General features: G+C 41.8%; 1 protein-coding gene across 1 annotated transcript in view; it reads left to right on the top strand.

Annotated features, from left to right (window-relative positions):
• KNTC1 (kinetochore associated 1) overlaps positions 1-21,837 on the top strand; it is a 77,754-nt gene extending 55,917 nt beyond the window's left edge. The window contains exons 45-64 of the mRNA XM_045073508.1: positions 856-945; positions 1,807-1,978; positions 2,064-2,122; positions 2,270-2,486; positions 3,454-3,527; positions 3,785-3,995; positions 4,121-4,230; positions 7,467-7,513; positions 8,884-8,962; positions 10,219-10,337; positions 11,442-11,577; positions 12,237-12,332; positions 12,703-12,759; positions 15,689-15,743; positions 15,826-15,889; positions 16,417-16,546; positions 18,014-18,103; positions 18,549-18,694; positions 19,522-19,612; positions 21,609-21,837. Coding sequence (XP_044929443.1) covers positions 856-945; positions 1,807-1,978; positions 2,064-2,122; positions 2,270-2,486; positions 3,454-3,527; positions 3,785-3,995; positions 4,121-4,230; positions 7,467-7,513; positions 8,884-8,962; positions 10,219-10,337; positions 11,442-11,577; positions 12,237-12,332; positions 12,703-12,759; positions 15,689-15,743; positions 15,826-15,889; positions 16,417-16,546; positions 18,014-18,103; positions 18,549-18,694; positions 19,522-19,612; positions 21,609-21,629 — 2,064 coding nt within the window. The 3' untranslated portion in view covers positions 21,630-21,837. The remainder of the gene's footprint in view (positions 1-855; positions 946-1,806; positions 1,979-2,063; positions 2,123-2,269; positions 2,487-3,453; positions 3,528-3,784; positions 3,996-4,120; positions 4,231-7,466; positions 7,514-8,883; positions 8,963-10,218; positions 10,338-11,441; positions 11,578-12,236; positions 12,333-12,702; positions 12,760-15,688; positions 15,744-15,825; positions 15,890-16,416; positions 16,547-18,013; positions 18,104-18,548; positions 18,695-19,521; positions 19,613-21,608) is intronic.
• Positions 21,838-22,490: the final 653 nt, after the last annotated feature.

Genomic DNA, 22,490 nt, shown 5'->3' with positions numbered 1-22,490 from the left:
AATAAAATCTAAAAAAAAAAAAAAAAAAAGGAACATTTATTTATCCTGCTAGAACTAATAAAGAACTAATTTTGAGATAAGAACATTTCAGGGTTTTTGTTTTGTTTTGTTTTTGAGAGAGCATGTAAGCAGAGATGAGGGGAAGGGCACAGGGTGAGAGAGAGAGAGAGAGAGAATCTTAAGCAGACTCCATGCCCAGTATGGAGCCAGACTTGGGGCTTGGGGTGATTTCATGACCCTGAGGATCATGACCACCACTGAAATCAAGAGTTGGACACCTAACCGACTGAGTCCCCCAGATGCCCTCGTTTCAGTTCATTTTTATTTATTTATTTATTAAAGATTTTATTTGACTGAGAGAGACACAGTGAGAGAGGGAGCACAAGCAGAGAGAGTGGGAGAGGGAGAAGCAGGCCCCCCACCAAGCAGGGAACCTGATACAGGGCTTGGTCCCAGGACCCTGGGATCATGACCTGAGCCAAAGACAGACACTTAAAGACTGAGCCACCCAGGCGCCCTTCAGTTCCTTTTTTTAAAAAAATATTTTATTTATTTATTTGACAGACAGAGATCACAAGTAGGCAGAGAGGCAGGCAGAGAGAGAGGAGGAAGCAAGCTCTCCACGAAGCAGAGAGCCCGATGCGGGGCTCGATCCCAGGCCCCTGGGATCATGACCTGACCTTTAAGCCACTGAGCCACCCAGGCGCCCCCCTCAGTGCATTTTTAAAAGAATAATCTCACACCATAGTGCAGAGATTTTGTGTTTGTAATCTGTACTGGTGACCATAATTGAATAAAACCATGTCCTGCCCTGACTGTCTTCTTAAGTTTTGATATATTATTACTTTTATACAGTTGGATCCCTATGACTACGAAATGATTGAAGTCGTCCTAAAAGTTATAGAAAGAGCCGATGAAAAGATAACCAACATTAATATTAATCAGGTATAAGTAATATATTAAACATTTAGAAATTACCTTTATGCTTCTTTTTGGATCATTTACAAAATTGCAGTCAGATATCTTTCTGGACTGTCCTTTGTGCTTCCTATTTTATTCCTGTCTTCTTCATTGAAAGGAATATAGAGATAAAAAGACTTCTCATGCTCTCTATATCATTTATCTTAATCCTATTTTTGCTTTCCTAAAGTGCTTTAAGTTTGTCCAAGAGCATGATGTCACTAAAGTACTGATTTGGAATAATTAAAGCAAAATTTCTGTGATTCAGAAGGGAAAAAAATGTATGTGGGACCTAAAGTTAGATACTACTTTTTATATTAGTAGGTAGGACTGACTCAATTCTAGTGCTTTCAGTAACTTCTTAGTCTTCTCCGAATTTTGGTTGCAGTAGCTTTTATCTCTTTTTAAATTAGATTTTAAAGATTAAAAGACAGTGGGTTGATTCAAACAGTTTTACAAGCCCCCCAACATATCAGATATAAGCTAAAGAGATGTAAGGGATATAGAGGATTAATTTTAGATCGACTGCCTATGTCTTTAAAATGAAATCAAGCATTTTTGAGATCTGTCAGACTGTTCGAAGAGGAATGGAGAACTGTCAGACTCATAAACATCACACCCACAACAGGGTTTTTATTTTTTCCGCACATAATTTCTTTAACCATCGTGTACATTATGGTTTTGGTTTAGAAGAATAACCTTAGAGGTAAAACTACAAAAGTTTTGTGTATCTTTATGAAAACAAGGCCATCTCAGGAATGGAAATCCGTGATGCTATCAAGTTAGACAATTCGGAAACAGGACTGGTTTAATCTCACAGGAAATTCCATTTGTATTTTAATCTAGGCATTGAGTCTTCTGAAACATTTGAAATCATACAGAAGAATATCTCCTCCAGTGGACCTAGAATATCAATATATGTTGGAGCCTGTGATAAGTTTGCCGCCAGCTGCCCAAACTAGACTGCCTTTTCACCTAATATTCTTTGGCACAGCACAGAACTTCTGGAAAATTCTCTGTATGTTCCTTAACTTATGAATATTACTGAATCGTCAAATTATTTTCTTCTTAAGCAAATCATATTCTTCTTGCTTCCTTTTTAGCAACAGAACTCAGTGAAGAATCATTCCCAACACTGCTCTTAATTTCCAAATTAATGAAGGTAATGGGTTGAGACTTTGTAAGACATTATCTTTATACCCTCTAGTTAACTTAGACCCTGTGTAGGAGAATTTGGGGCTGCTTTCAGATAACCCTTTAAAAGAGTGCCTATAAATCAGCCTTAACTTTTCTTTTCCTCTTTTTGAAGTTCTCTTTGGATACTCTGTACGTGTCTACAGCCAAGCATGTTTTTGAGAAAAAACTGAAACCAAAGCTCCTGAAGTTAACACAAGCTAAATCCTCAACACTGATTAAAAAGGACATAACTAAGATCACTCAGACCATCGAATCCTACTTACTGTCTATAGTTAATCCAGAGTGGGCTGTGGCTATTGGCATCAGTCTTACCCAGGATATCCCAGAAGGTACTGGATTCTTTTTCTAAATGGGCTCAGTATGGTTGGCTTGTTGTTTTGAACTTGCAGTAAAGAAAAAAAAATGGACTTCTCTATCTCTAAGGAGAGGCATTTAAAACTATTGATGGTGGTTAAAAATGTTATGTGTGCCCTCAGTCTTCACTTGGTGCATTGCTGACATTGTTAAAATCTGCTGAATGCTGAAAAGTTTCCAGTGAGGTCAACAAAGTTCACTCCAGCACATCAGGGTGTAGGGATGTGGCACTCTCCACCTTGTCGGTAGGGATAGAAATTGATGCTTTCTAGTATCCACTCATACTTCTAGTAATGAATCCTTATGTGTTCTTACGTAACCAAACAAGCACGCAAACACTGGCACGCACTGCTATGTTTTCAGTTGTATCAATAATTGAAAATAGTAATTTTTTTACATGCTCATTTGTCAGGAACTTGTTTAAAAAATAGAGTATAGGGCACCTGGGTGGCTCAGTGGGTGGCTCAGTGGGTTGAGCCTCTGCCTTCGGCTCAGGTCGTGATCTCAGGGTCCTGGGATCCAGCCCTGCATCGGGCTCTCTGCTCAGCAGGGAGCCTGCTTCCTCCTCTCTCTCTCTCTGCCTGCCTCTCTGCCTACTCGTGATCCCTCTCTGTCAAATAAATAAATAAAATCTTAAAAAAAAAAAAATAGAGCCTATTCATAGAATGGAATACTATGTAGTTAACTTGGAAAGATATCCAACAAACCTGCTTAGGGAGAACAAGGAAACTGTATGTACTACATGTATGACCTTATCCCGTTTGGGTTAAAATGTGTGTATCGTTCTGTCTTGTTTAAATTGTTTCTTTACTCTGAAAATGCATTCTCATTTTTAAAATATAGTCTTTTTTTTTTTTTGAAAGAAAAACATAGTCTTTTAAATTTGACTCAAATACGTTTGTCTAGATTAAAATTTGCTTATAAATCTCTTCGTCTTTTCAGGATCCTTCAAGATGTCCAGCTTGAAATTCTGCTTGTATCTAGCCGAGAGATGGCTCCAGAATATCCCATCTCAGGTGTGTCTGAACTGCATGGTGGAAGGCTCCTTCCTCTCTCTTTTCACTTAACTCATGCCAGGTGTCCCTTCTCTTCCCGCCCCGGGGATGGGCGTCTTGGAGGGTTGGAAAAGGGAGAAGGAAGATTAGGGTGTGTGTAGCTACACAGGATGTTAGGTAAGGCAGGAAGGGACCTTGATGGACAAAGACGGATTCTTCATCTCGCCCCAGGTTTAGAGCATGAGAGTTTCTTTTTACTTGTGATTTTTTTTTTAAAGGACGAGGCACGCGAAAAAGCGGAGGCTTTGTTGAAGAAACTTCATGTTCAGTGTCGGCGTTCAGGCACTGAAGCTGTGCTCAGAGCCCACAGACTGGACTCGGCGGAGTGTCTGAGAGTCATAGGGAAACCCGCTCATCTTCTCGTCAGTCTGTACGAACACCCGAGCATCAGTCAACGGATTCAGAACCCGTCCGGCAGAGATTATCCTGGTGAGGACAAGACGCTACTCATCTTTCTCCTCTAGGAGAATTCGCATTTTGATTCCCAGTTATCTTGCATTGAAAACTTGGGTTTTTCCTTTTTTTTTTTTAATTCTTTATCTTGAATATCTCAGATATTCACACAGCCGCCAAGGAAATTGCCGAAGTTAATGAAATTAATTTGGAGAAGGTCTGGGACATGTTGTTGGAGAAGTGGCTGTGCCCAGCCACAAAGCCTGGGGAGGTGAGTCTGTTCTCCTGGAGGGTCTGTTCTGTCTGTTGTCCCGCACTGCCAGAACCTTCTAATGAGGAACTCAGTTTCTTAGAACCAGGAATGACAGCTCCTTTTTGATACCTTCTCTTATCTGATGAGTTCTTTCTTTTTTTTTTTTAAGAATTTATTTTTTTTAAGATTTTATTTATTTGACAGGGAGAGAGATCACAAGTGGACAGAGAGTCAGAGAGTGAGAGAGAAGCAGGCTCCCTGCCAAGCAGAGAGCCCGCTGTGGGGCTGGATCCCAGAACCCTGGGATCATGACCTGAGCCAAAGGCAGAGGCTTAACCCACTGAGCCACCCAGGCGCCCCTATCTGATGAGTTCTAATGAGGTTGTTTACTTTTTCATTTAAATATTGTTTTACAACTATTTTCCTTTTGAATGGTGACTCTAGATGAATTCTTGTATAAAAGAAGTGGCCTGTTCTTAGAATCATGTGATTTAACTTTTTATTTGAAATCATTTTAAATATCTAGAAAAGTTGCAATAGTTGAAAAGAATTCCTGTAGACCGTCCATGCAGCTGCATCAATGTTTAACATTCTGTCATATTTGTTTCACCCTATAATATATATATATTCACAATTTTTTTCTGGACTGTCTGAGGATGAATTGCCTATAACATACCTCTTTACCCCTTAGCAAGTCTGTATTTCCTGAGAACAAGGCTTTTCTCTTACATTTGACCTTAGCCAAAAGGCCGAGAAGCGATAACAAGGCTTTCCTCTTACTTAACCATCAAAATTAGATAATTGAGGGACACCTGGGTGGCTCACTGGTTAAGCATCTGCCTTTGGCTCAGGTCATGATTCCAGGGTCCTGGGATCGAGCCCCGCATCAGGCTCCCTGCTCAGTGGGAAGCCTGCTTCTGCCTCTCCCAATTCCCCCTGCATATGTTCCCCCTCTTGCTGTGTCTCTCTCAGTCAAATAAATAAATAAAATCTTTAAGAAAAATAATACTGTTGAGATTAAAGAAGAGTAATTTTTTTAAAAATTAGATAATTGAAAATTGATACACTATTTACGTACCACAAACATAGGCTGATCTATGTTCGATATAATGAATTGACCCAATAATGCTCTTTTTAATAGCAATCTTTCCTCTTCTCTCCTTCACTGGGACCAGGATCTAGTCTAGGACCATGCATTGTATACATTTCTTGTGTCTTTAGTTTCTCTTAATCTAAAACAATTCCATGGCTTTTCCTTGTCTTTTATGACACATTTTTGAAGCGTTCGTACAGACCAGTTATTCTATAAGCTGCCCCTCAGTTTGTGTTCCTCTGGTCTTTCCTCATGATAAGATTCAAATGGTGCAGTTTGGGCTAAAATCCTGCCTGAGTGATGTTGTGTCCTTCTCAGGATATGACATGTGGAGGCACATGATACCTATTTGCCCTTATAGGTGATGTGAATTTAAATAACTAGGTTACAATGTTGTCAGTGTCCCTGTTAACATAGTTCTGCTGTATTTCCTTTTGTAACTATTAGGGGAGGTGTTTGGAGACAATTTAATAACTTGCTTCTCTTGGGGGTCCTGGGTGGTGGCTCAGTGGGTTAAGCCTCTGCCCTCAGCTCAGGTCATGATCTCAGGGTCTTGGGATCCAGCCCCACATTGGGCTCTCTGCTCAGCAGGGATCCAATTCCCCCCACCCCGCCTGCTTCTCTGCCTACTTGTGATCTCTGTCTGTCAAATAAATAAATAAGATCTTTTAAAAAAATAATAACTTGCTTCTCTTGAAACTCCTTTCCCCGCGACACATATAACCTGATTTAGCATCTATTGATGATGCTTACTTCAGTTTGTTTTGACTGTAGTGGGATATTGATGTTTCTAAAGGGCACCGGCCATTTGGTTTGCAAAATGTCTGGGTCTTATGATGTTTCTTGTGATTAGATTCAGGTTGTGTGTTTTGGGCACAGACACCTTTTAGGTCATGTGTTCTTTTTAGTATATCACATTGGGAGGCACATAGTGTTGGTTTTTTAGAAATAGTGTCATTAACATCTGATTTTATGCAGGGATTCGGCAGTCTAAATGCAGAATTTTCTCTACTGCTGCTATGTTTGCAGGCAGATCTCAACCAGAGAGACTTCCTCTATCTTCCTGGCAAAAACGCTTGGAAAAAAATCTATTTGTAAATAAATATCATACCCGAAATGACATTAAGTTTTTAATTAATTTTTGTATCCCTTGGTGTTCAGTGTAACAAGTATTACTTTATTTATTTAGTGTTTATGAAGAGCAGGGAGTATGTCTTATTGGGCACAGTTAGAAGCAGAGTTGGGCCACGTAGAATCTGGTTGACTCAGAAACCAGCATGTTTTAGCTTTTATGTAAATTTGGAAAACTGAACAAAAGCACCTGAGGCCAGGAACTGTGTCTGTACCGGGCACTTTGCACATGGCTTTTTTTTTTTTTTTAAAGATTTATTTATTTGACAGAAATCACAAGTAGACAGAGAGGCAGGCAGAGAGAGAGAGAGAGAGGGAAGCAGGCTCCCTGCTGAGCAGAGAGCCCGATTCGGGACTCGATCCCAGGACCCTGAGATCATGACCCAAGCCGAAGGCAGCGGCTTAATCCACTGAGCCACCCAGGTGCCCCTGCACATGGCTTTTATAAATTTACACTGAATTACTGAACGACTCATTTAAGATTCATGGAGTCCTTTCCTTTTAAAAAATTATCCAATGACTCTAAACACCAGGAGGACAGGAACATTTCTTTTGTTCACTCAGGCCACCCTTGTGCCTGAGTGTCTGGCACATAGTAAGTGCTCAGTAAATATTTACTGAGTGAATAAATGTGAGGAAACCCACCACTTTTCTTAAAGGATTTTTTTAAATTTATTTGAGACAGAGATACAGAGAGAGAAAGAGCATGAGCAGGGGGAGAGGCAGAGGGAGAGGGAGAAGCAGACTCCCCGCTGAGCCAGGAGTCTCATGTGGGGCTCTATCCCAGGAAGCTGAGATCATGACCTGAGCTGAAGGCAGAAGCTGAACCATCTGAGCCACACAGGTGCCCCCAGGAAACCCCTTTTTAAAGGAAAAATCATTTCATAATAGAGTAGAATTTCACAATTCTACTCTAATTTCTTCTATGTAAACATAATTCTGTATATTGGGTTTTTCATTTGATTATGTTAGCTTATATAGTCAACAAACTTTCTGTAGTTTTTTTACTTTTTTTTTCACTTTTTCAAAGAAACCATCAGAATTATTTGAACTTCAAGAAGACGAAGCACTACGAAGGTACTCTTTTTACTTCCTTGCGCCTTTATCTTATTGCCCAGTGGGACTCTTAAAATAAATCTGTCAGAAGTTGGTTTTGAAAAGACTTTCTTCGTGTAATTTGGGTCAGAGTCTTTGAGAAGAATCACTCCATTGATATATGGCCATGAGTATGTACAACTGTCTCCAGTGGAATAAATAAGAAACGACCAAGATCCAGAATTTCTGAAACCTCAGTGAGTCCCTACTAATGTTGAGGGTTCCTAGAATAACCTTAGCAGAGAAAGCATCTCAAGCAAAGGAGAACTCTCTTATTTGCTAGGACTCTGGCCTCAGACCTGCTATGTATTCTCTCACCCTGGTAAGCTGGGCTGGTTCCCATATGGGCCACCAGGATTCCTTTTCCCCTTCTGATCTAAGACTGAGACCAAGGAAGGCGCTTGGGTTTCGTCTAATGTGCTAAATCTGATTGGTCATGGCTTGCTGACTGTATCTGGGCCCAGATCATAAAGGATGTGGTAATCCACTAATGATGCTTGGCACAGGCACACACGAGGGAGTGGTGACATGCATGCCAGCTTTTGCCATTCCTCCTCTAGACCAAAAGTAGGTCAAGTCACTTGTGAAGCCCTGCATCAGCCTTGGAGATCTGATAGTGAGAGGGGATGGGGAAGGGCGAACCCAAGAGAAGAATTTCTCCTGCTTTGGGCAGAGCTTACTTACCACCCCCTCCATCCCCTCCTTTCCTAGGGACCCCACCTTGTCCTTGCTTAGTCTTTCAAGCACAAGGGCACCTTTGTCTAAGCAAGAGGTAGATTCATCTTGCAAAGTCTAACTGAAGCAGTTGTAATAGAAAGTCTTAGAGGGAAACATTTCAAAGAGCATAAAAAATTAAAATCCCAAGGAGATCTCAAAGGGATACTTCCTGCCTTTCCCACTGAAAGTTCTACCCTCTCCCTCCCTTGGATCCTGCCCACCGTATCCGGATTACTCTCCTCCGAAGGGGGCCATTTGGGCCCGAGTGTAGAGGCTGAATGCTAAACAGCTCCTGTGAATTAAAACAGAATTTTCCATGTGTAGTGTCCAATGTTCTTTGTAGCTATCGTTTGTATTAATTTCTTAAATAGAATTTTAATTGTTAGAGATTGACTAGCTGATAGATGAGAAGACCGAGGCCTAGCATTTATTATTTTTATTGTCTTTAGATATGATGAGAACTCAAGGGAAGATTAAGCATCCGTTAAAGGGAAAAGCAACAATGCCTTTGACCCTTCAGGCCCATGTTTGGGATGCCTAGTGACTTTTTTTCTAAGGACTATAAAGTAGGTCTGTTGTTTGCGCAATCTATCACTAAATTAAAATCGAAATTTAATTTAAAATATTTTTTCCAGAGTTCTGTATCTCCTTCAGTCTCGTCCGATTGATTACAGTTCAAGAATGCTGTTCGTGTTTGCAACATCAGCTACAACCGTAAGCCCGAGACACAGAGTCAAAACTAATCTTTGCATCTCAGCTTAGCATTTTTTTTTCCTGCATTTTTACCATGCTTGATACCATGAACAGATGATTTAGATAACGCTCACTGACACATTTATTCAGAGCACTGCATAGCTTACTTCGTAATCAGGATTGCAGTATCTGCGAGCCCCATTTAGTGCCGGCTTCCATGACATCCTGTTTGGCAGACTGAACCTATGGACAGTTCCCATGGTTGTCTGCATTCGAAGTTCTTAACTCCTTGGTTAGGTGACTTTCCTGCTGCCACGGGCCCTGCAGGACGAGCTGCCCCCTCCAGTCCTGCCTGCCTCCCTCCCTCCCCACTAATCTTCAGCTACAGGAAACTTTCCCTTTTCCCTAAAGGCAACACCACCTCTTCACCCTTCAGGCTTTTGCCTGTGGACTTTTCTGAGGCATTTGGAACCGTGGGAGAGAAAGTTTGTAGAGCCAGGAGGCAAATGGGTCTTGGACAGAAGGAAGAAGAGAGGGGAAATCTGAGATGCTGATTATTTGTCCTCAGCAGCAATGGTGGGGGGGCGGGACAGACAGATAGACATCCCTTTCATCTTTCCCTGTGTATTAGTTTTTCTGCTAGCCGTTGCTTCAGATAAAAATGGTGCCCCGTTCAGCTCATAGCTCAGTCATACACATGCTTTTCCCTGAAAAACCCTCCGTCTGTGCTATGTATGCTCCACGAGTGCTTCCTGTTCGGGTGCCCGGAACACGGATGAATACATTCTAGTTAATGATTATGTACTCAAGTGTGAACTCGTTAATGTATTCGGGAGTTGAGGTTAATCAGAAAATTGATTAGAAAAATGAATCAGAAAATTAATTTTTACTGCCCTACCAAGAACCTCGGTGAGTGGAATCCAGTCCCCTTTGCCCGGCGGTGGGGAGCACTAGGGCTGCGCCGGCAGGTGGCTGTCTCTCCGCTGACTGGCACCAGCCGTTTTACCCCCCAACTCAAGGGTCAATGCAGTGTCGAGGCAAATAATGGCTTAGCATCACTGTGAACCTAGTTCTGACCCTTTCCCACTTGAAAGAGTCTGCAAGAAGCCCACCAGGGCTACGCGCACCACCCTCTGAAAACCACTGGCTCCCTAAGGGCAGAGACTGACCTTAAGTGTATTTTGTTAAGTGAGGTTTATGCTGCCTGAGCTGAAACTCACACACACAGCCCCAGCACATGCGCATGCGCGCCTCTGCTCACCCGCTTTGGTTTACAGAGCCTGGGTGTGCGCCAGCTGACTTTTGCCCATAGAGCACGAGCTCTTCAGTGTCTCCTGTACTTGGCCGACAAGGAAACTATAGAATCTCTCTTCAAAAAGCCCATGGAAGAAGTGAAGTAAGTGGTATTTTATACATTGTGTTAAGAAATAGGAAACACGGGGTGCCTGGCTGGCTCAGTCAGTAGAGAATGCAACTTTTTTTTTTTAATTAACATATAATGTATTATTAGCCCCAGGGGTACAGGTCTGTGAATCATCAGGCTTACACACTTCACAGCACTCACCATAGCACATTCCCTCCCCAGTGTCCATAACCCAACCACCCTCTCCCTATCCCTCTTCCCACTGCAACCCTCAGTTTGTTTTGTGAGGTTAAGAGTCTCTTATGGTTTGTCTCCTTCCCGATCCCATCTTGTTTCATTTTTTTTTACCTACCCCAGAAGCCCCCCTCCTATCAGGGAAATCATATGATAATTGTCTTTCTCCAATTGACGTCTTTCACTCAGCGTAATACCCTCTAGTTCCACCCATGTCATTGCAAATGGCAAGATTTCATTTCTTTTGATGGATGCATAGTATTCCATTGTATCACACTATGCCACATTCCATTATACTGTTCCATTATACCACATCTTCTTTATCCATCCATCTGCTGATGGACATCTAGGTTCTTTCCATAGTTTGGCTATCGTGGCCATCGCTGCCATAAACACTGGGGTGCATGTGCCCCTTCAGATCACTTTATTTGTATCTTTGGGGTAAATACCCAGTAGTGAGCACACGACTCTTGATTTGGGATCATGAGTTGAGCCCCAAGTTGGGTGTAGGGCTTACTTTAAAAAAAAAAAAGGAAAATAAATAGGAAACAGATTGGTTCTTTGGAAGTGTACATTTAAGCCCCTCATTTTGTAAGAGTGCATGAGAGTAGCCGTGTAAACCTAGTTCTGGTACCTCCAATTTCCTTGCCATTTTGGCAAAGGGGGCATAGACCTCTGAGAACATCTTGTTTCCCTAGTTGTTTGAGGCATTTAGGAACTGAATGTTTTCATGATCTTGCTCATATTGATTTCTTTCTACTATTATATTCAGTGAATATATTTAGAAGCCTAAAAAATAGACATTTAAAAATAAAGAGGCCTAATATTGCCCTACAGTGGCTTTTATCTTGAATGTAAATGTGGTCTATCAGAATGATTCCCATCAATACCTCTGTTTTCCAGATCTTACTTGAAATGTATAACTTTTCTGGCATCATTTGAGACTTTGAATATCCCCATCACATATGAATTATTTTGCAATAGTCCTAAAGAAGGAATGATTAAGGGTCTATGGAAAAACCACAGCCATGAGTCCATGGTACGTACTTGGAGTTGTCTGAGGGTGGGTGCCTCATCTTCTCTGATGTGCTCATCCTCACCCAAATGCCCGAAGCCAGAGAAGCTCTTCATTCCTGAACAAGCCTACTGCTCGGAGACCGTTTCTCCTTTCCTATCCTGACAGGTGACACGCAGCTTAGAGGGTCCGCTTCACCTCTGTCCTTGAAGGTGTAGGGCTTGATCCCCACCACCAACAAGAGGACACTTTTGTAGTCCCTTCCCAGGCCCTGTGTGTCCTCCTCCAGATGGGGAAAAGAGACTGTCCCCGTGCCAGGAGGGGTGTTCTTCCTCTTTCTCCTCGTTGCCTGTGGGAATTCAGTCTCTGAGGCAGTTGGAGCCCAGTGTGAGAAGGTTACGGGGCCAAAAGGCAAGCGGCTCTTGGGTAGAAAGAAGGCAGTGGGAAAAGTCCAAGATGCTGTTTGAATCCGTGACAGCCAGAAAGAAAAAGAATAATCTTAGTCTCTCTTTTTTCTTGCATTGGAGAAACTGGGGGCCTTCACTGAAATCAGGCAGTAGGCACACCTAGATTACAAGCATGTTTTGTGTGTAGCTGCCCTATCTCTTCCACAGGTGGTTTGATTTCCTGGTATCTTGATGCAGTATGATTTTTTTTTTTTTTAAATTTCTTTTCTGCTTCAGGCAGTCAGATTGGTGACTGAGCTTTGTCTGGAATACAAAGTCTACGACCTGCAGCTTTGGAACGGACTCTTACAAAAGCTTCTTGGCTTCAATATGGTAAGACTCTGCGCCCTGGACTGCAGTCTGCGTGAAAGATTTTGCATAGCAAGTCTTAAGCATTGTGCACGGATGCTGGTGATCGCACAGATGTATGCTGCAAACATTCACTCCCCTTGGTTTCGTGCCAAACTTAACTTGGTCTTGGGCCAGAGGAAGTGCTGGCTCAAAAATGACATAATTTCGCTGGAAACAAATGGAAGCTTCCCTGACCTTTTTTGATATTTGTCATTTAGTGAGTGAACTTCCCTGGTGGTTCTCATGGTAGATACATTCTACTGATCCCTTTTTGAAAATTTAAGAATCTGATATTTCATGTTGAAGTTTTCCATTTTGGTCATTTTCTGAACTGTATTTTCTTTTTCCCCAGATTCCTTATCTAAGGAAAGTTTTAACCGCCATTTCTAGTATCCATTCTTTATGGCAGGTATGTGGTTTCCTAAAGTAAATTTTATAGAATTTAATCCTTAGGGGCACCCGGATAACTCAGTTAAACATTGACTCTTGATTTTGGCTCAGGTCTTGCTCCTCAGGGTCCTGGGATCGAGGCTCTTGGCACGCTCTGCGCTCAATGGGGAATCTGTTTGAGATTCTCTCTCTCTCTCCCTCCCCCAGCTCGTGTACACTTGTACCCTCTCTCTCTCTCTCTTAAATAAATAAATCTTTAGCAACAACAACAAAAAGAATTTAATATTTATACTTGACAGTCTTGTGGCTGCCAGTTGCATTGGGTAAAGTAACCAGCTCCTAAGTAAAGAACAGAACTGATATCCCATTAAAATAGGGCCAGGACCCAGAGTACATGTCTCAGAGGTCACCTCTGCCAGGACCTCACCAGCCCCAGCCCGCCAGGCTTCCTGAGCCACACCTTCATGCACACGCTCCAAACCCTGGCTCTATGGTAGCACCTGTCACAGTGTAATTTGTTTTGATACACATTCAGCTACCCCTCCTGGACTTGGAGGATCTTTAAATCAGACACCATGTCTTATTTCCCTTTTCTACATTTCACAGATTGTGCACCATATAATCATTATGTAATGTGGAAATATATCACTTATTCTTAGCTTAATACATTAGAACAGTATAGAAACATGCTGAATAAAACATGAAAATTCTCCTTTTCCATTTCCCATCAAAATTATCTCCCCAGAAGTAACTACCGTTTGCACTGTGTTTGGAACTTTCCTGTTCTCTTATAAGCACGTGTGTGTGTGTATGTGTGTAGGTGTGTATACATTTTTGTACATATAAATGCAATGACATTCTAGATAAATTTTTTTTTTCCCACATAACATTGGTGCCTTAGAGACTTAGAGACTGTTCCATAGAGCACGTAGAGACCTATTTTCTTTTTTTTTGTTTGTTTTTTAAAGATTTTTATTTATTTATTTGACAGAGATCACAAGTAGGCAGAAAAGCAGGCAGAGAGAGAGGAGGAAGCAGGCTCCCTGCTGAGCAGAGAGCCTGATGCGGGACTCGATCCCAGGACCCTGAGATCATGACCTGAGCCGAAGGCAGAGGCTTAACCCACTGAGCCACCCAGGCGCCCCTTTCTCTCCTTTTTAAAAAGATTTTATTTACTTATTTGATAGAGAGAAACAGCGAGAGCAAGAACACAAGCAGGGGGAATGGGAGAGAGAAAGGCATAACGCTGAGCAGGGAGCCCGATGTGGGACTCGATCACAGGACTCTGGGATCATGACCCGAGCCGAAGGTAGATGCTTAACTGACCAACCTCAAAGTAAATGAGGATCGTACGAGCCCCGGACACCCACGTGCCCTCCTTCTTTCTTTCTCAAAGTAAACTCTATACCCAAAGCGGGGTTCAAACTCATGACCCCAAGATCAAAAGTTGCATGCTTTACTGACTGAGCCAGGCAGGTGCCCTTAGGTAATTTTCTTCATAACTGTATGTATAGTTCAGGATCCTATTATACAATCTTGGCTGATTCATTATTATTTCATTTGGGGGAAAAGAGCATCAGAACCCAACTCGGAAAACAAAACTTACACTGTTGTGTGCCAGACGTTACGTAAGAGCCACAGGAAAGGGCCAAGCAGACAAGAGAAAGGATTTCGAAAAATGAATAAGGCAACATAAATTTCCACTCATAGGGGAAGGGTGAAGTGACTTATGCAACATTTTACCCCTTATTATAGAGAATAATTAAGAGTTAAAAGTAATGAGATGCTGTAGAGGTCTCATAAGATCTAATTGTATGTAGAGGTCTCATAAGATCTAACAATCCCATACCTAAGTATATGCTCACAAGAAAAAAACCCACATATATCCATATAAAAACTTGCACACGAATGTTCATGGGGCATTGTTATTCTTAATCACCCAAAAATCCATCAACTGATGAATGGATTTTTCCAGTCATCATCATCGTGGGTGTGTCTATACAGTGAACATCAATTGGTAGTAAAAAGGTATCAAGCCCCAACATCTGATACCCAGAGATGAACCTTGAACACATGATGCCAAGTGAAGGGAGCCCGAATGGCCCTGTACTGCATGATTCCACTGATATGACATGTCCAGCAAAGACACTTTCAGGGGCTGGAAGAGGGAGGAATAGGGAGTGACTGGTAATGGATATGGGGCATATTTTTGGGGTGAAGAAAATGTGCAAGAATTAGAGAGGTGGTGATGGTTGCACAATGTGGTGAATATATTAAAAACCACTTAATTAGGGCGCCTGGGTGGCTCAGTGGGTTAAGCTTCTGCCTTCGGCTCAGGTCATGACCTCAGTCAGGGTCCTATGATTGAGGCCCGCATTGGGCTCTCTGCTCATCGGGAAACCTGCATCCCCCCCACTCTGCCTGCCTCCCTGCCTACTTGTGATCTCTGTCTGACCAATCAATCAATCAATCAATCTTAAAAAAAAAAACTCACTTAATTATACATTTTATTGATTTCTGAATTTTATTTTTTTAGTAATCTTTACCCCCCATGTGGGGCTTGAACTCTAGACTCCAAGATCAAGAGTCACAATCTCCATGCACTTAGCCTGGCAGGTGTCCCTTAACTGTACACTTTAAAGGGGTACATTTTACATGGGAATTATAATCTCAATTAAAAAAAATAGGGAGGCACCTGGGTGGCTCAGTGGGTTAAAATCTCTGCCTTCGGCTCAGGTCATGAGAGAAAGAAAGGAAGGAAGGGTAGGAAAGAGAAAGAAAGAGAGAAATTGTCCTAAAATCTAACCATCTCAAACAGGAAGATGCCAGTGTACGATTTTGGTCTTAGCATCCTGAACATAAGCTCTAAGCATATAGTTCTGTGACTACAAAACCAGAGAGTTCATGAAACCCCAGGCATGAATCCCCAAATGTGCTTGTCTCCCCAGGTTCCCTACTTCAGCAAAGCTTGGCAGCGTGTGATTCAGATACCCCTGCTTTCAGGTATTTCTCTCTTCCCTGAAACATCGACAGTAGCATTTTATAGCTCTGTACGTGTGTGTGCATTGTTGCTGTTTATTTTCAGCATCTTGTCCTCTGAGCCCGAGTCAGTTATCAGACTGTTGTGAGAGTCTCGTCGCTGTTCTAGAGTAAGTAAAATACTTGTCTTCCTACCCCAAAAAGTCATACCTGTTGCTTATAAAATTCCTTTCTAATAAACCTGTCTTTTGAGTCATTCCTTCTTTTGGGAATGTTAAGCACAGTACTTGTTTCTAGGGTAAACTGTCTCTCATATTTGTACAGTGTCCACTCTGCACAAGCAGCTCATAAACTGAGAGTCAGTAAGCCTTCTCTAAAATTACTCTTAATTAATGTACAGAGTACTTTTCCGACTACCTCCATCGCGCAGTGTTTTCACAAGAGGCTTTGAGTCTTCAGAGAACGTGTCTTTAGGCACGTGTGTGCTCTCAGACATAATCACAGCAGCAAGGAGCACTCTGTGCTCCCGTAGGTTGTTTTATTCCATGAAGAATACCGTGAAAGACTCGAGCTACTCATTCCTAAGTGTATGTTACGCCCCAGCACTTTAATGCTTAAAATCACTGAAAGCACCATCGGGTCATTAACTCATGAATTAATGTAAGTAATACTAACAAACTCATGTGCTCTCTCGAAGATGTCCTGTTTCAGATGATCTCGACATGGTTGGAATAGCCAGGCAGTATGTCCAGTTAGAGCTCCCGGCATTTGCACTGGCCTGTCTAATGCTTATGCCCCACTCGGAAAAAAGACATCAGCAAATTAAGGTATCTCGGCAAATTATTCCTCTGGCCGCCCAAAAAAGGGAAGGTCTCATACTGCACGTCCCCAGCTAAAGGCTTGCATTTTCCTTTTTACCAGACCTGCAAGGCATGAGTGCATCCGTTTGAGTGGGGCGGGAGGTTTATATGCAGGTGTAGCAGGAGGTAAGCCTGAAAGATAGATCAAGGTCCATCTGAGGGACACCTTAAGAGGGGTTTGGACCAGGGCACTCAGGTGGCTCAGTCGGTTAAGCCTCTGCCTTTGGCTCAGGTCATGATCTCTCAGGGTCCTGGGATCGAGCCCCATAGCAGGCTCCTTGCTGGGAGTCTGCTTCCTCCTCTCTCTCTGCCTGCCTCTCTGCCCACTTGTGATCTCTGTCACAAAAGATAAAAAAAAAAAAAGGCGAGAGAGATTTGGACCTTGTTCTCCATCAGGTGGAGGTCGGGGGACAATCAGTTTTCCTACAAGAATAAGATGAAAGTGCTCAGGCACTGCTTTAGAAGGAACGATCCATGGGCTTGATCAGAGGAGAGAGTCTGCAAGAAGGGAAGAGTGGGAAGTGGGAAGCCGTTGGCTGGACAAGTATCTTACTTAATCCACACACAGCAGCCTGTGGACGGCCCGGAAAGGCTGGAGGGGGTGCGTCCCCAAGGTGGGGTGGTGGCGCCGAGGAGGAACTGGATGGAGCAGCTTGACTTAGTGTTCGGATGCAGGAGATGAGGGAGGGTTTTGTGTGTGGGTGTCTGACAAAGGGAGCCATGAGTACTTTGAGGACAGAACTTTTAAAAATAACTCATTCCCTTTACAATACAGAACAAATAGAACAAAGCACTTGGTAATGATCTTCGGTGTTTCCCCAAAGGTAGATTAGCCAGTAGATCGAGACCTACGTAAATGAACATGCATATTTTTTTCATCTGTCATTTGGTCTGTTCGTTGCGTTTTTTTCACAGCCATCTGTGCTTGTCTTTGACTTTGGGTTATTTTATTTTACTTTTTTTTACTATTCATAAACTCATCCGTTGATGCTTTTCAAAATTTTAGTATTTAAATAGATTCCTTTTGGCACTTAGAATGACGAAATGCTTGTTAAACAGCTCTTGCTGTCACAATAGGTGTCTGTAAAATGTCTTCTTCCTTATTTCCGTAATTTTTTGTTACATGATAGAGGTGGGGTTTTTTTCCTATAATAGAAATTCTTTATTTTTTATTTTTTTATTTTTTATAAACATATATTTTTATCCCCAGGGGTACAGGTCTGTGAATCGCCAGGTTTACACACTTCACAGCACTCACCAAAGCACATACCCTCCCCAATGTGCTTAACCCACCCCCTTCTCCCAACCCCCCTCCCCCCAGCCTATAATAGAAATTCTTCAAGATATTCCAAATTTAAAAATGACTTAACAGAAATTAGTAGTTATAGCACTTTTCCATTAACTGTGTTTTGATTTTTTTTTTTTTCCCTGTAGAATTTTCTGGGCTCATGCAATCCTCAGATCATTTTACAGCAATTAGAAGAGCATATGAATACTGGCCAGTTGGCAGCATTTTCACATCAAGTAAGCGGCAATTTCATTTCATTTTTGCTATGAAAAATTTGATATTAGAAGGTAATAATTTTCCCCAAATGAAAATTAAGCTGAGAACTACTGTATCTTTTTGGCAATAGATAAAATTATTTTGCTTTTATTAGAACCTTTGTAAATTTTTTATTTACAAAAATTTGGGCTGTGCTCAGTGGAAAATCTGTAGCCTTAAACGCTTGTTGTTGTAAGTAGATCTTGTTCGGAAAAAGTCCCAAAGTGCTTAACAGCGATTACTTCTTGCTGATTTAATCTGTTACTAAAATGGGCCAAAACCTCTCCCTTTCCCCACTCCATTAGAAAAAAGGCTTAGTTACAACAAAATGCTCATTTAACTTGTGATTGTAAGAAACTTCTGGGTATTGCATAAGGCCTTGGAATTTCACACATTTTTAATATAATGATACCTGTTATTCTATAGATTAGAGATCTGATTCTGAATAATATCATAAGTAAGAAGGAGTTTGGGATTTTGGCAAAGACAAAATACTTCCAAGCGTTAAAATTGCACATGATGAATGGCAGCAACATCACTGACTTGGTAAACTATCTGGCAAGTGAGTTAAGGTAAGTTAATTAACAAACAAACTAAAACACCTTACTGTAGAATTTCCTTAAAATTTACCTTTATTTTGGAGGGAAAGATCAAACAGTTGCACAACTCTCTGGTCATAACAAAGGGCTCGGCGTATTAAGCTATAGCATTACTACACACACCCACAGGCTGGCCGTCCTGTAACTCAGTCCCTTCGAACGTGAACTTGGAGTCAGACGATCAAATAAGCTTTCTGAACCCCCAAATAGGTGTCTCACAGTCCCGCTTCAAAACCTGAGTTACAGCTTTCTTCCTTAGACACTTGCTCAGAGAATTGGGGGCTTTTATGTAATATAATTTTTGCTAAGTTTGATTGTTTCACTTTCCCGCACCCACAAGTTTAGAAATCAGCTTCCTGGGTTGGGAATGGATTTGGAAAGTGAAAAGAAGAAGGGAGAAATGGCTGGCACTGAAGAATGGCAGCCCGATCAGGACGGAAGTCTTTCCTGGGTCATCCCCACATTTCTTCTAACTGCGTTGGCCACTCGGGATGTGTCCCTTTCTCATTACCACGCCATGCATTTCCTTCTGCTTTTCCATGCATTTCCTTTCCCGCTTGTGATCCAGCCAGTGCTACATGTTGTCATTTATAAACATTACTTTTTAAGATATAATCTATCTATCTATATATACATACACACATGCACATATAGGCCCATATTTCAAATATACAGTTTGATCAATTTTGACATATATACCCCTGCAAAGCCATCACCACAGTCAAGATAGCAAACATATTTATGATCCCCCCCACTCCGAGAATTTCCTCATGACGCTCTTTTGCTTTCCAATTCCATAGTTTAGATGAAGCCTCAGTCTTTATAACTGAATATTCAAAGCACTGTGGGAAACCTGTGCCGCCAGACACCGCTCCCTGTGAAATCCTGAAGGTAAGGCTGGCCCACTGTTACTTGGGTCCTGATCTGACACCATTTATATTTTTAGGGTCTTGACATTGAACCAACTTGTTCTGGTGTTGTGGAGATAAATGTATTTTTATGTGTAACTGTGTATATTGTTGTATTTTGCTCTTTGTGTAAGGGGGTCCTAGACCAGAAATCAAGAGGCCATGATTCTACTCTGCGGACAGCGTGACCTTGGGCCAGTCGCTGAGCCTGTGTGGGATTTAGTTTTTGGATCTGGAACCCATGGTCTCTTGGATGCTTTCCAGCATTACAATTCCTCATAAAATCTTATTTTTCATATTGAAGCAAGTGAAAAATTTCAAGAAGCATTCATTAATTGGGGCTTAATTCCTTTTAATTCTTCCCTGTTTTAATTGCCAAAAACATGTTCAGTATAGAAAAAAAAAATTGAGGGATACCTGGTTGCTCAGTCGATTAAGCATCTGTCTTCAGCTCAGCTCAGGTCAGGATCCCAGGATCCCAGGATCCTGGGATGGATGGATGGATGGATGGATGGATGGATGCCCCACATCAGGCTCCCTCCTTGGTGGGGACCCTGCTTCTCCCTCTGCCTACCATTCTCCCTGCTTGTGTGTTCTCTTTCTCTCTCTCTTTCTGACAAATAAATAAATAAATTCTTTAAGAAAAAAAGAAAAAAATTTTGCAAGAGCCAAAAACAAACAAATAAACAAAACCCTAATCTCTTGAAATCTCGCTACCACAAATAGGATCACTGTTAACGTTTTAGCATACATCCTTCCAAATGTTTTCATGTGTGAAATATGCATATAAGTTATTCTTACTCCTATCCTTAACTTAAATATAGGGTAAAATATTTTACTCCTTTTTATTTATCTATTTTTTTCAAGATTCTATTTTTTTGGGGAGTGGCCTGGGTGGCTCAGTCAGCTAAGCATCTGCTTTCGGCTCAGGTCATGATCGCTGGGTTCTGGGATTGAGCCCTGCTCACAGGAAGCCTGCTTCTCCCTCTTCCTTTGCTACTCGCCCTGCTTGTACTCTCTTGCTCTCCCTGACAAATAAATCTTTTTTTTTTTTAAAGATTTTATTTTATTTTTTTAATTTTTATTTATTTATTTGCTAGAGAGAGAGACAGAGCATGAGGAGGGGGAGCCACAAGCAGAGACAGAGGGAGAAGCAGGCTCCCTGCTGAGTAAGGAGCCCCACGCAGGGCTCAATCCCAGGACCCTGAAATCATGACCTGAGCCAAAGTCAGACACCCAACAACTGAGCTACCCAGGCGTCCCAAGATTTAATTTTTTCTTTGAACTAATCACTTCGCTCAACGTGGGGCTCAAACTCACAACCTGAGACCCAAGAGTTGCATGCTCCACTGACTGAGCCAGCCAGGCACCCCTAAAATTTTTTACTTTGATCATGTTTTGGTAGTTTTAGTAAACCTTATTAAATTATTGTGTCTTTTTTTCCCTCCTTGGGTTCAGATCAGGCATAAAATAAGCCTACATTTTGTTAACTTTCATTAATAACTTCCCTACACTTTCAGTCTGTGTGTTCAATGGCATAAGATTACTTTTTTTTTAAAGGGAGATTATTGGGGCACCTGGGTGGCTCAGCTATTAAGCGTCTGCCTTCTGCTCAGGTCATGGGATCAAGCCCTGCATCTGGCTCCCTGCTCAGTGGGAAACCTGCTTGTCTCTCTCTCACCCACCCTGCTTTTGTTCCCTCTCTTGCTATCTCTCTGTCAAATAAATAAAATCTTTAAAAATAAAAAAATAAAAGGGAGATTATTGATTCAGGATACAAATTTGTGGCCCTTAAAATGTATGTTTTTCTCTAGTCCTATCTATCTAAATGCCAAATAATTTAATATAGAGATTTTTAGCAATACAGTTAAGTCTTCAATTTTATAGTTTTTTTTCAGTTTTATAGTTTATCAGACTGTTTTCTATTGAAAAAACTAAATGACACTAATAAAAATGCTTCTGTGCTTCTTCCCATTTAGATGTTTCTTAGTGGATCATAGTGGATCATCCAACCTTTTTTGAGAAGAACAAAGGGAAGTTTGGAGTCTATTATTAACTAATCATATTTATTACAGTTTCAAAAATAGTGCAATTGATACAACTTGTTAAATGTTAACGAGCAAATAACAACTAAGACGCTTCACAGAAGTCTGATTATGCAGTAAAGAACTCACATCTTGAATTAATAAACCTTTTCTTTACCAGTCACTTGTATAAACTTATGGACACTATCTTTTCTGCATCCCCTATGAAGGAAACTAAATGCAAAGATACTTTGCTCCCTCCACAAGATAAACAACTACTTATATCCTGTATCTTCAGATACAAATAAGAACAGTGTTAGTATTTCTAATGTAATTGGAGTAAATACGTCCTAAGTTTTGTTGCAGAGGTACCAGTGGCCAGGCTGAAAAATAGAAACCACTGTCTAGCTATTTTAGGCAGAGGGATTGGATGCCAGGAATTGGTTACAAAGGTGTTAGAAGGACTGAGAAACAACAGGGAAGTGGCAGAGGAGGGCGGGGGGGCGGTTGAGGGGCAGGGGGGCAGCTAGAGAGGCAGAAGGGGAAGGGGGTGTTAGCCGAGATCAGAGCCTGCTGAGGACCCTGGGTTGGGTGCCCCCACTTTGCAACACTGAGTTGGAGGAGCCCACAACTGCTCTTGGTCACCCCCCTGCGATGGCTGCCGCACACCACGACCAGAAAAGAAAAGAAGCAAGTCTTTGGCTTTTTCCAACCTTCTCATTTTCGTGCCAATGCCAAGAATGACAGAACCAAACCAGAACCCATCTGGCAGGGGGGCGCTCCGGGAGACTCAGTCTGCAAGCTGTCAGCCGCAGCAGTACGCAAGCTGGCCTGGCG

Source organism: Mustela putorius, unplaced genomic scaffold, assembly GCF_011764305.1.
Source record: "Mustela putorius furo isolate JIRA1106 unplaced genomic scaffold, ASM1176430v1.1 tig00537248_pilon_pilon_pilon, whole genome shotgun sequence".
NCBI lineage: Eukaryota > Metazoa > Chordata > Mammalia > Carnivora > Mustelidae > Mustela > Mustela putorius.
This window is presented reverse-complemented; position numbering and strand designations above follow the sequence as displayed.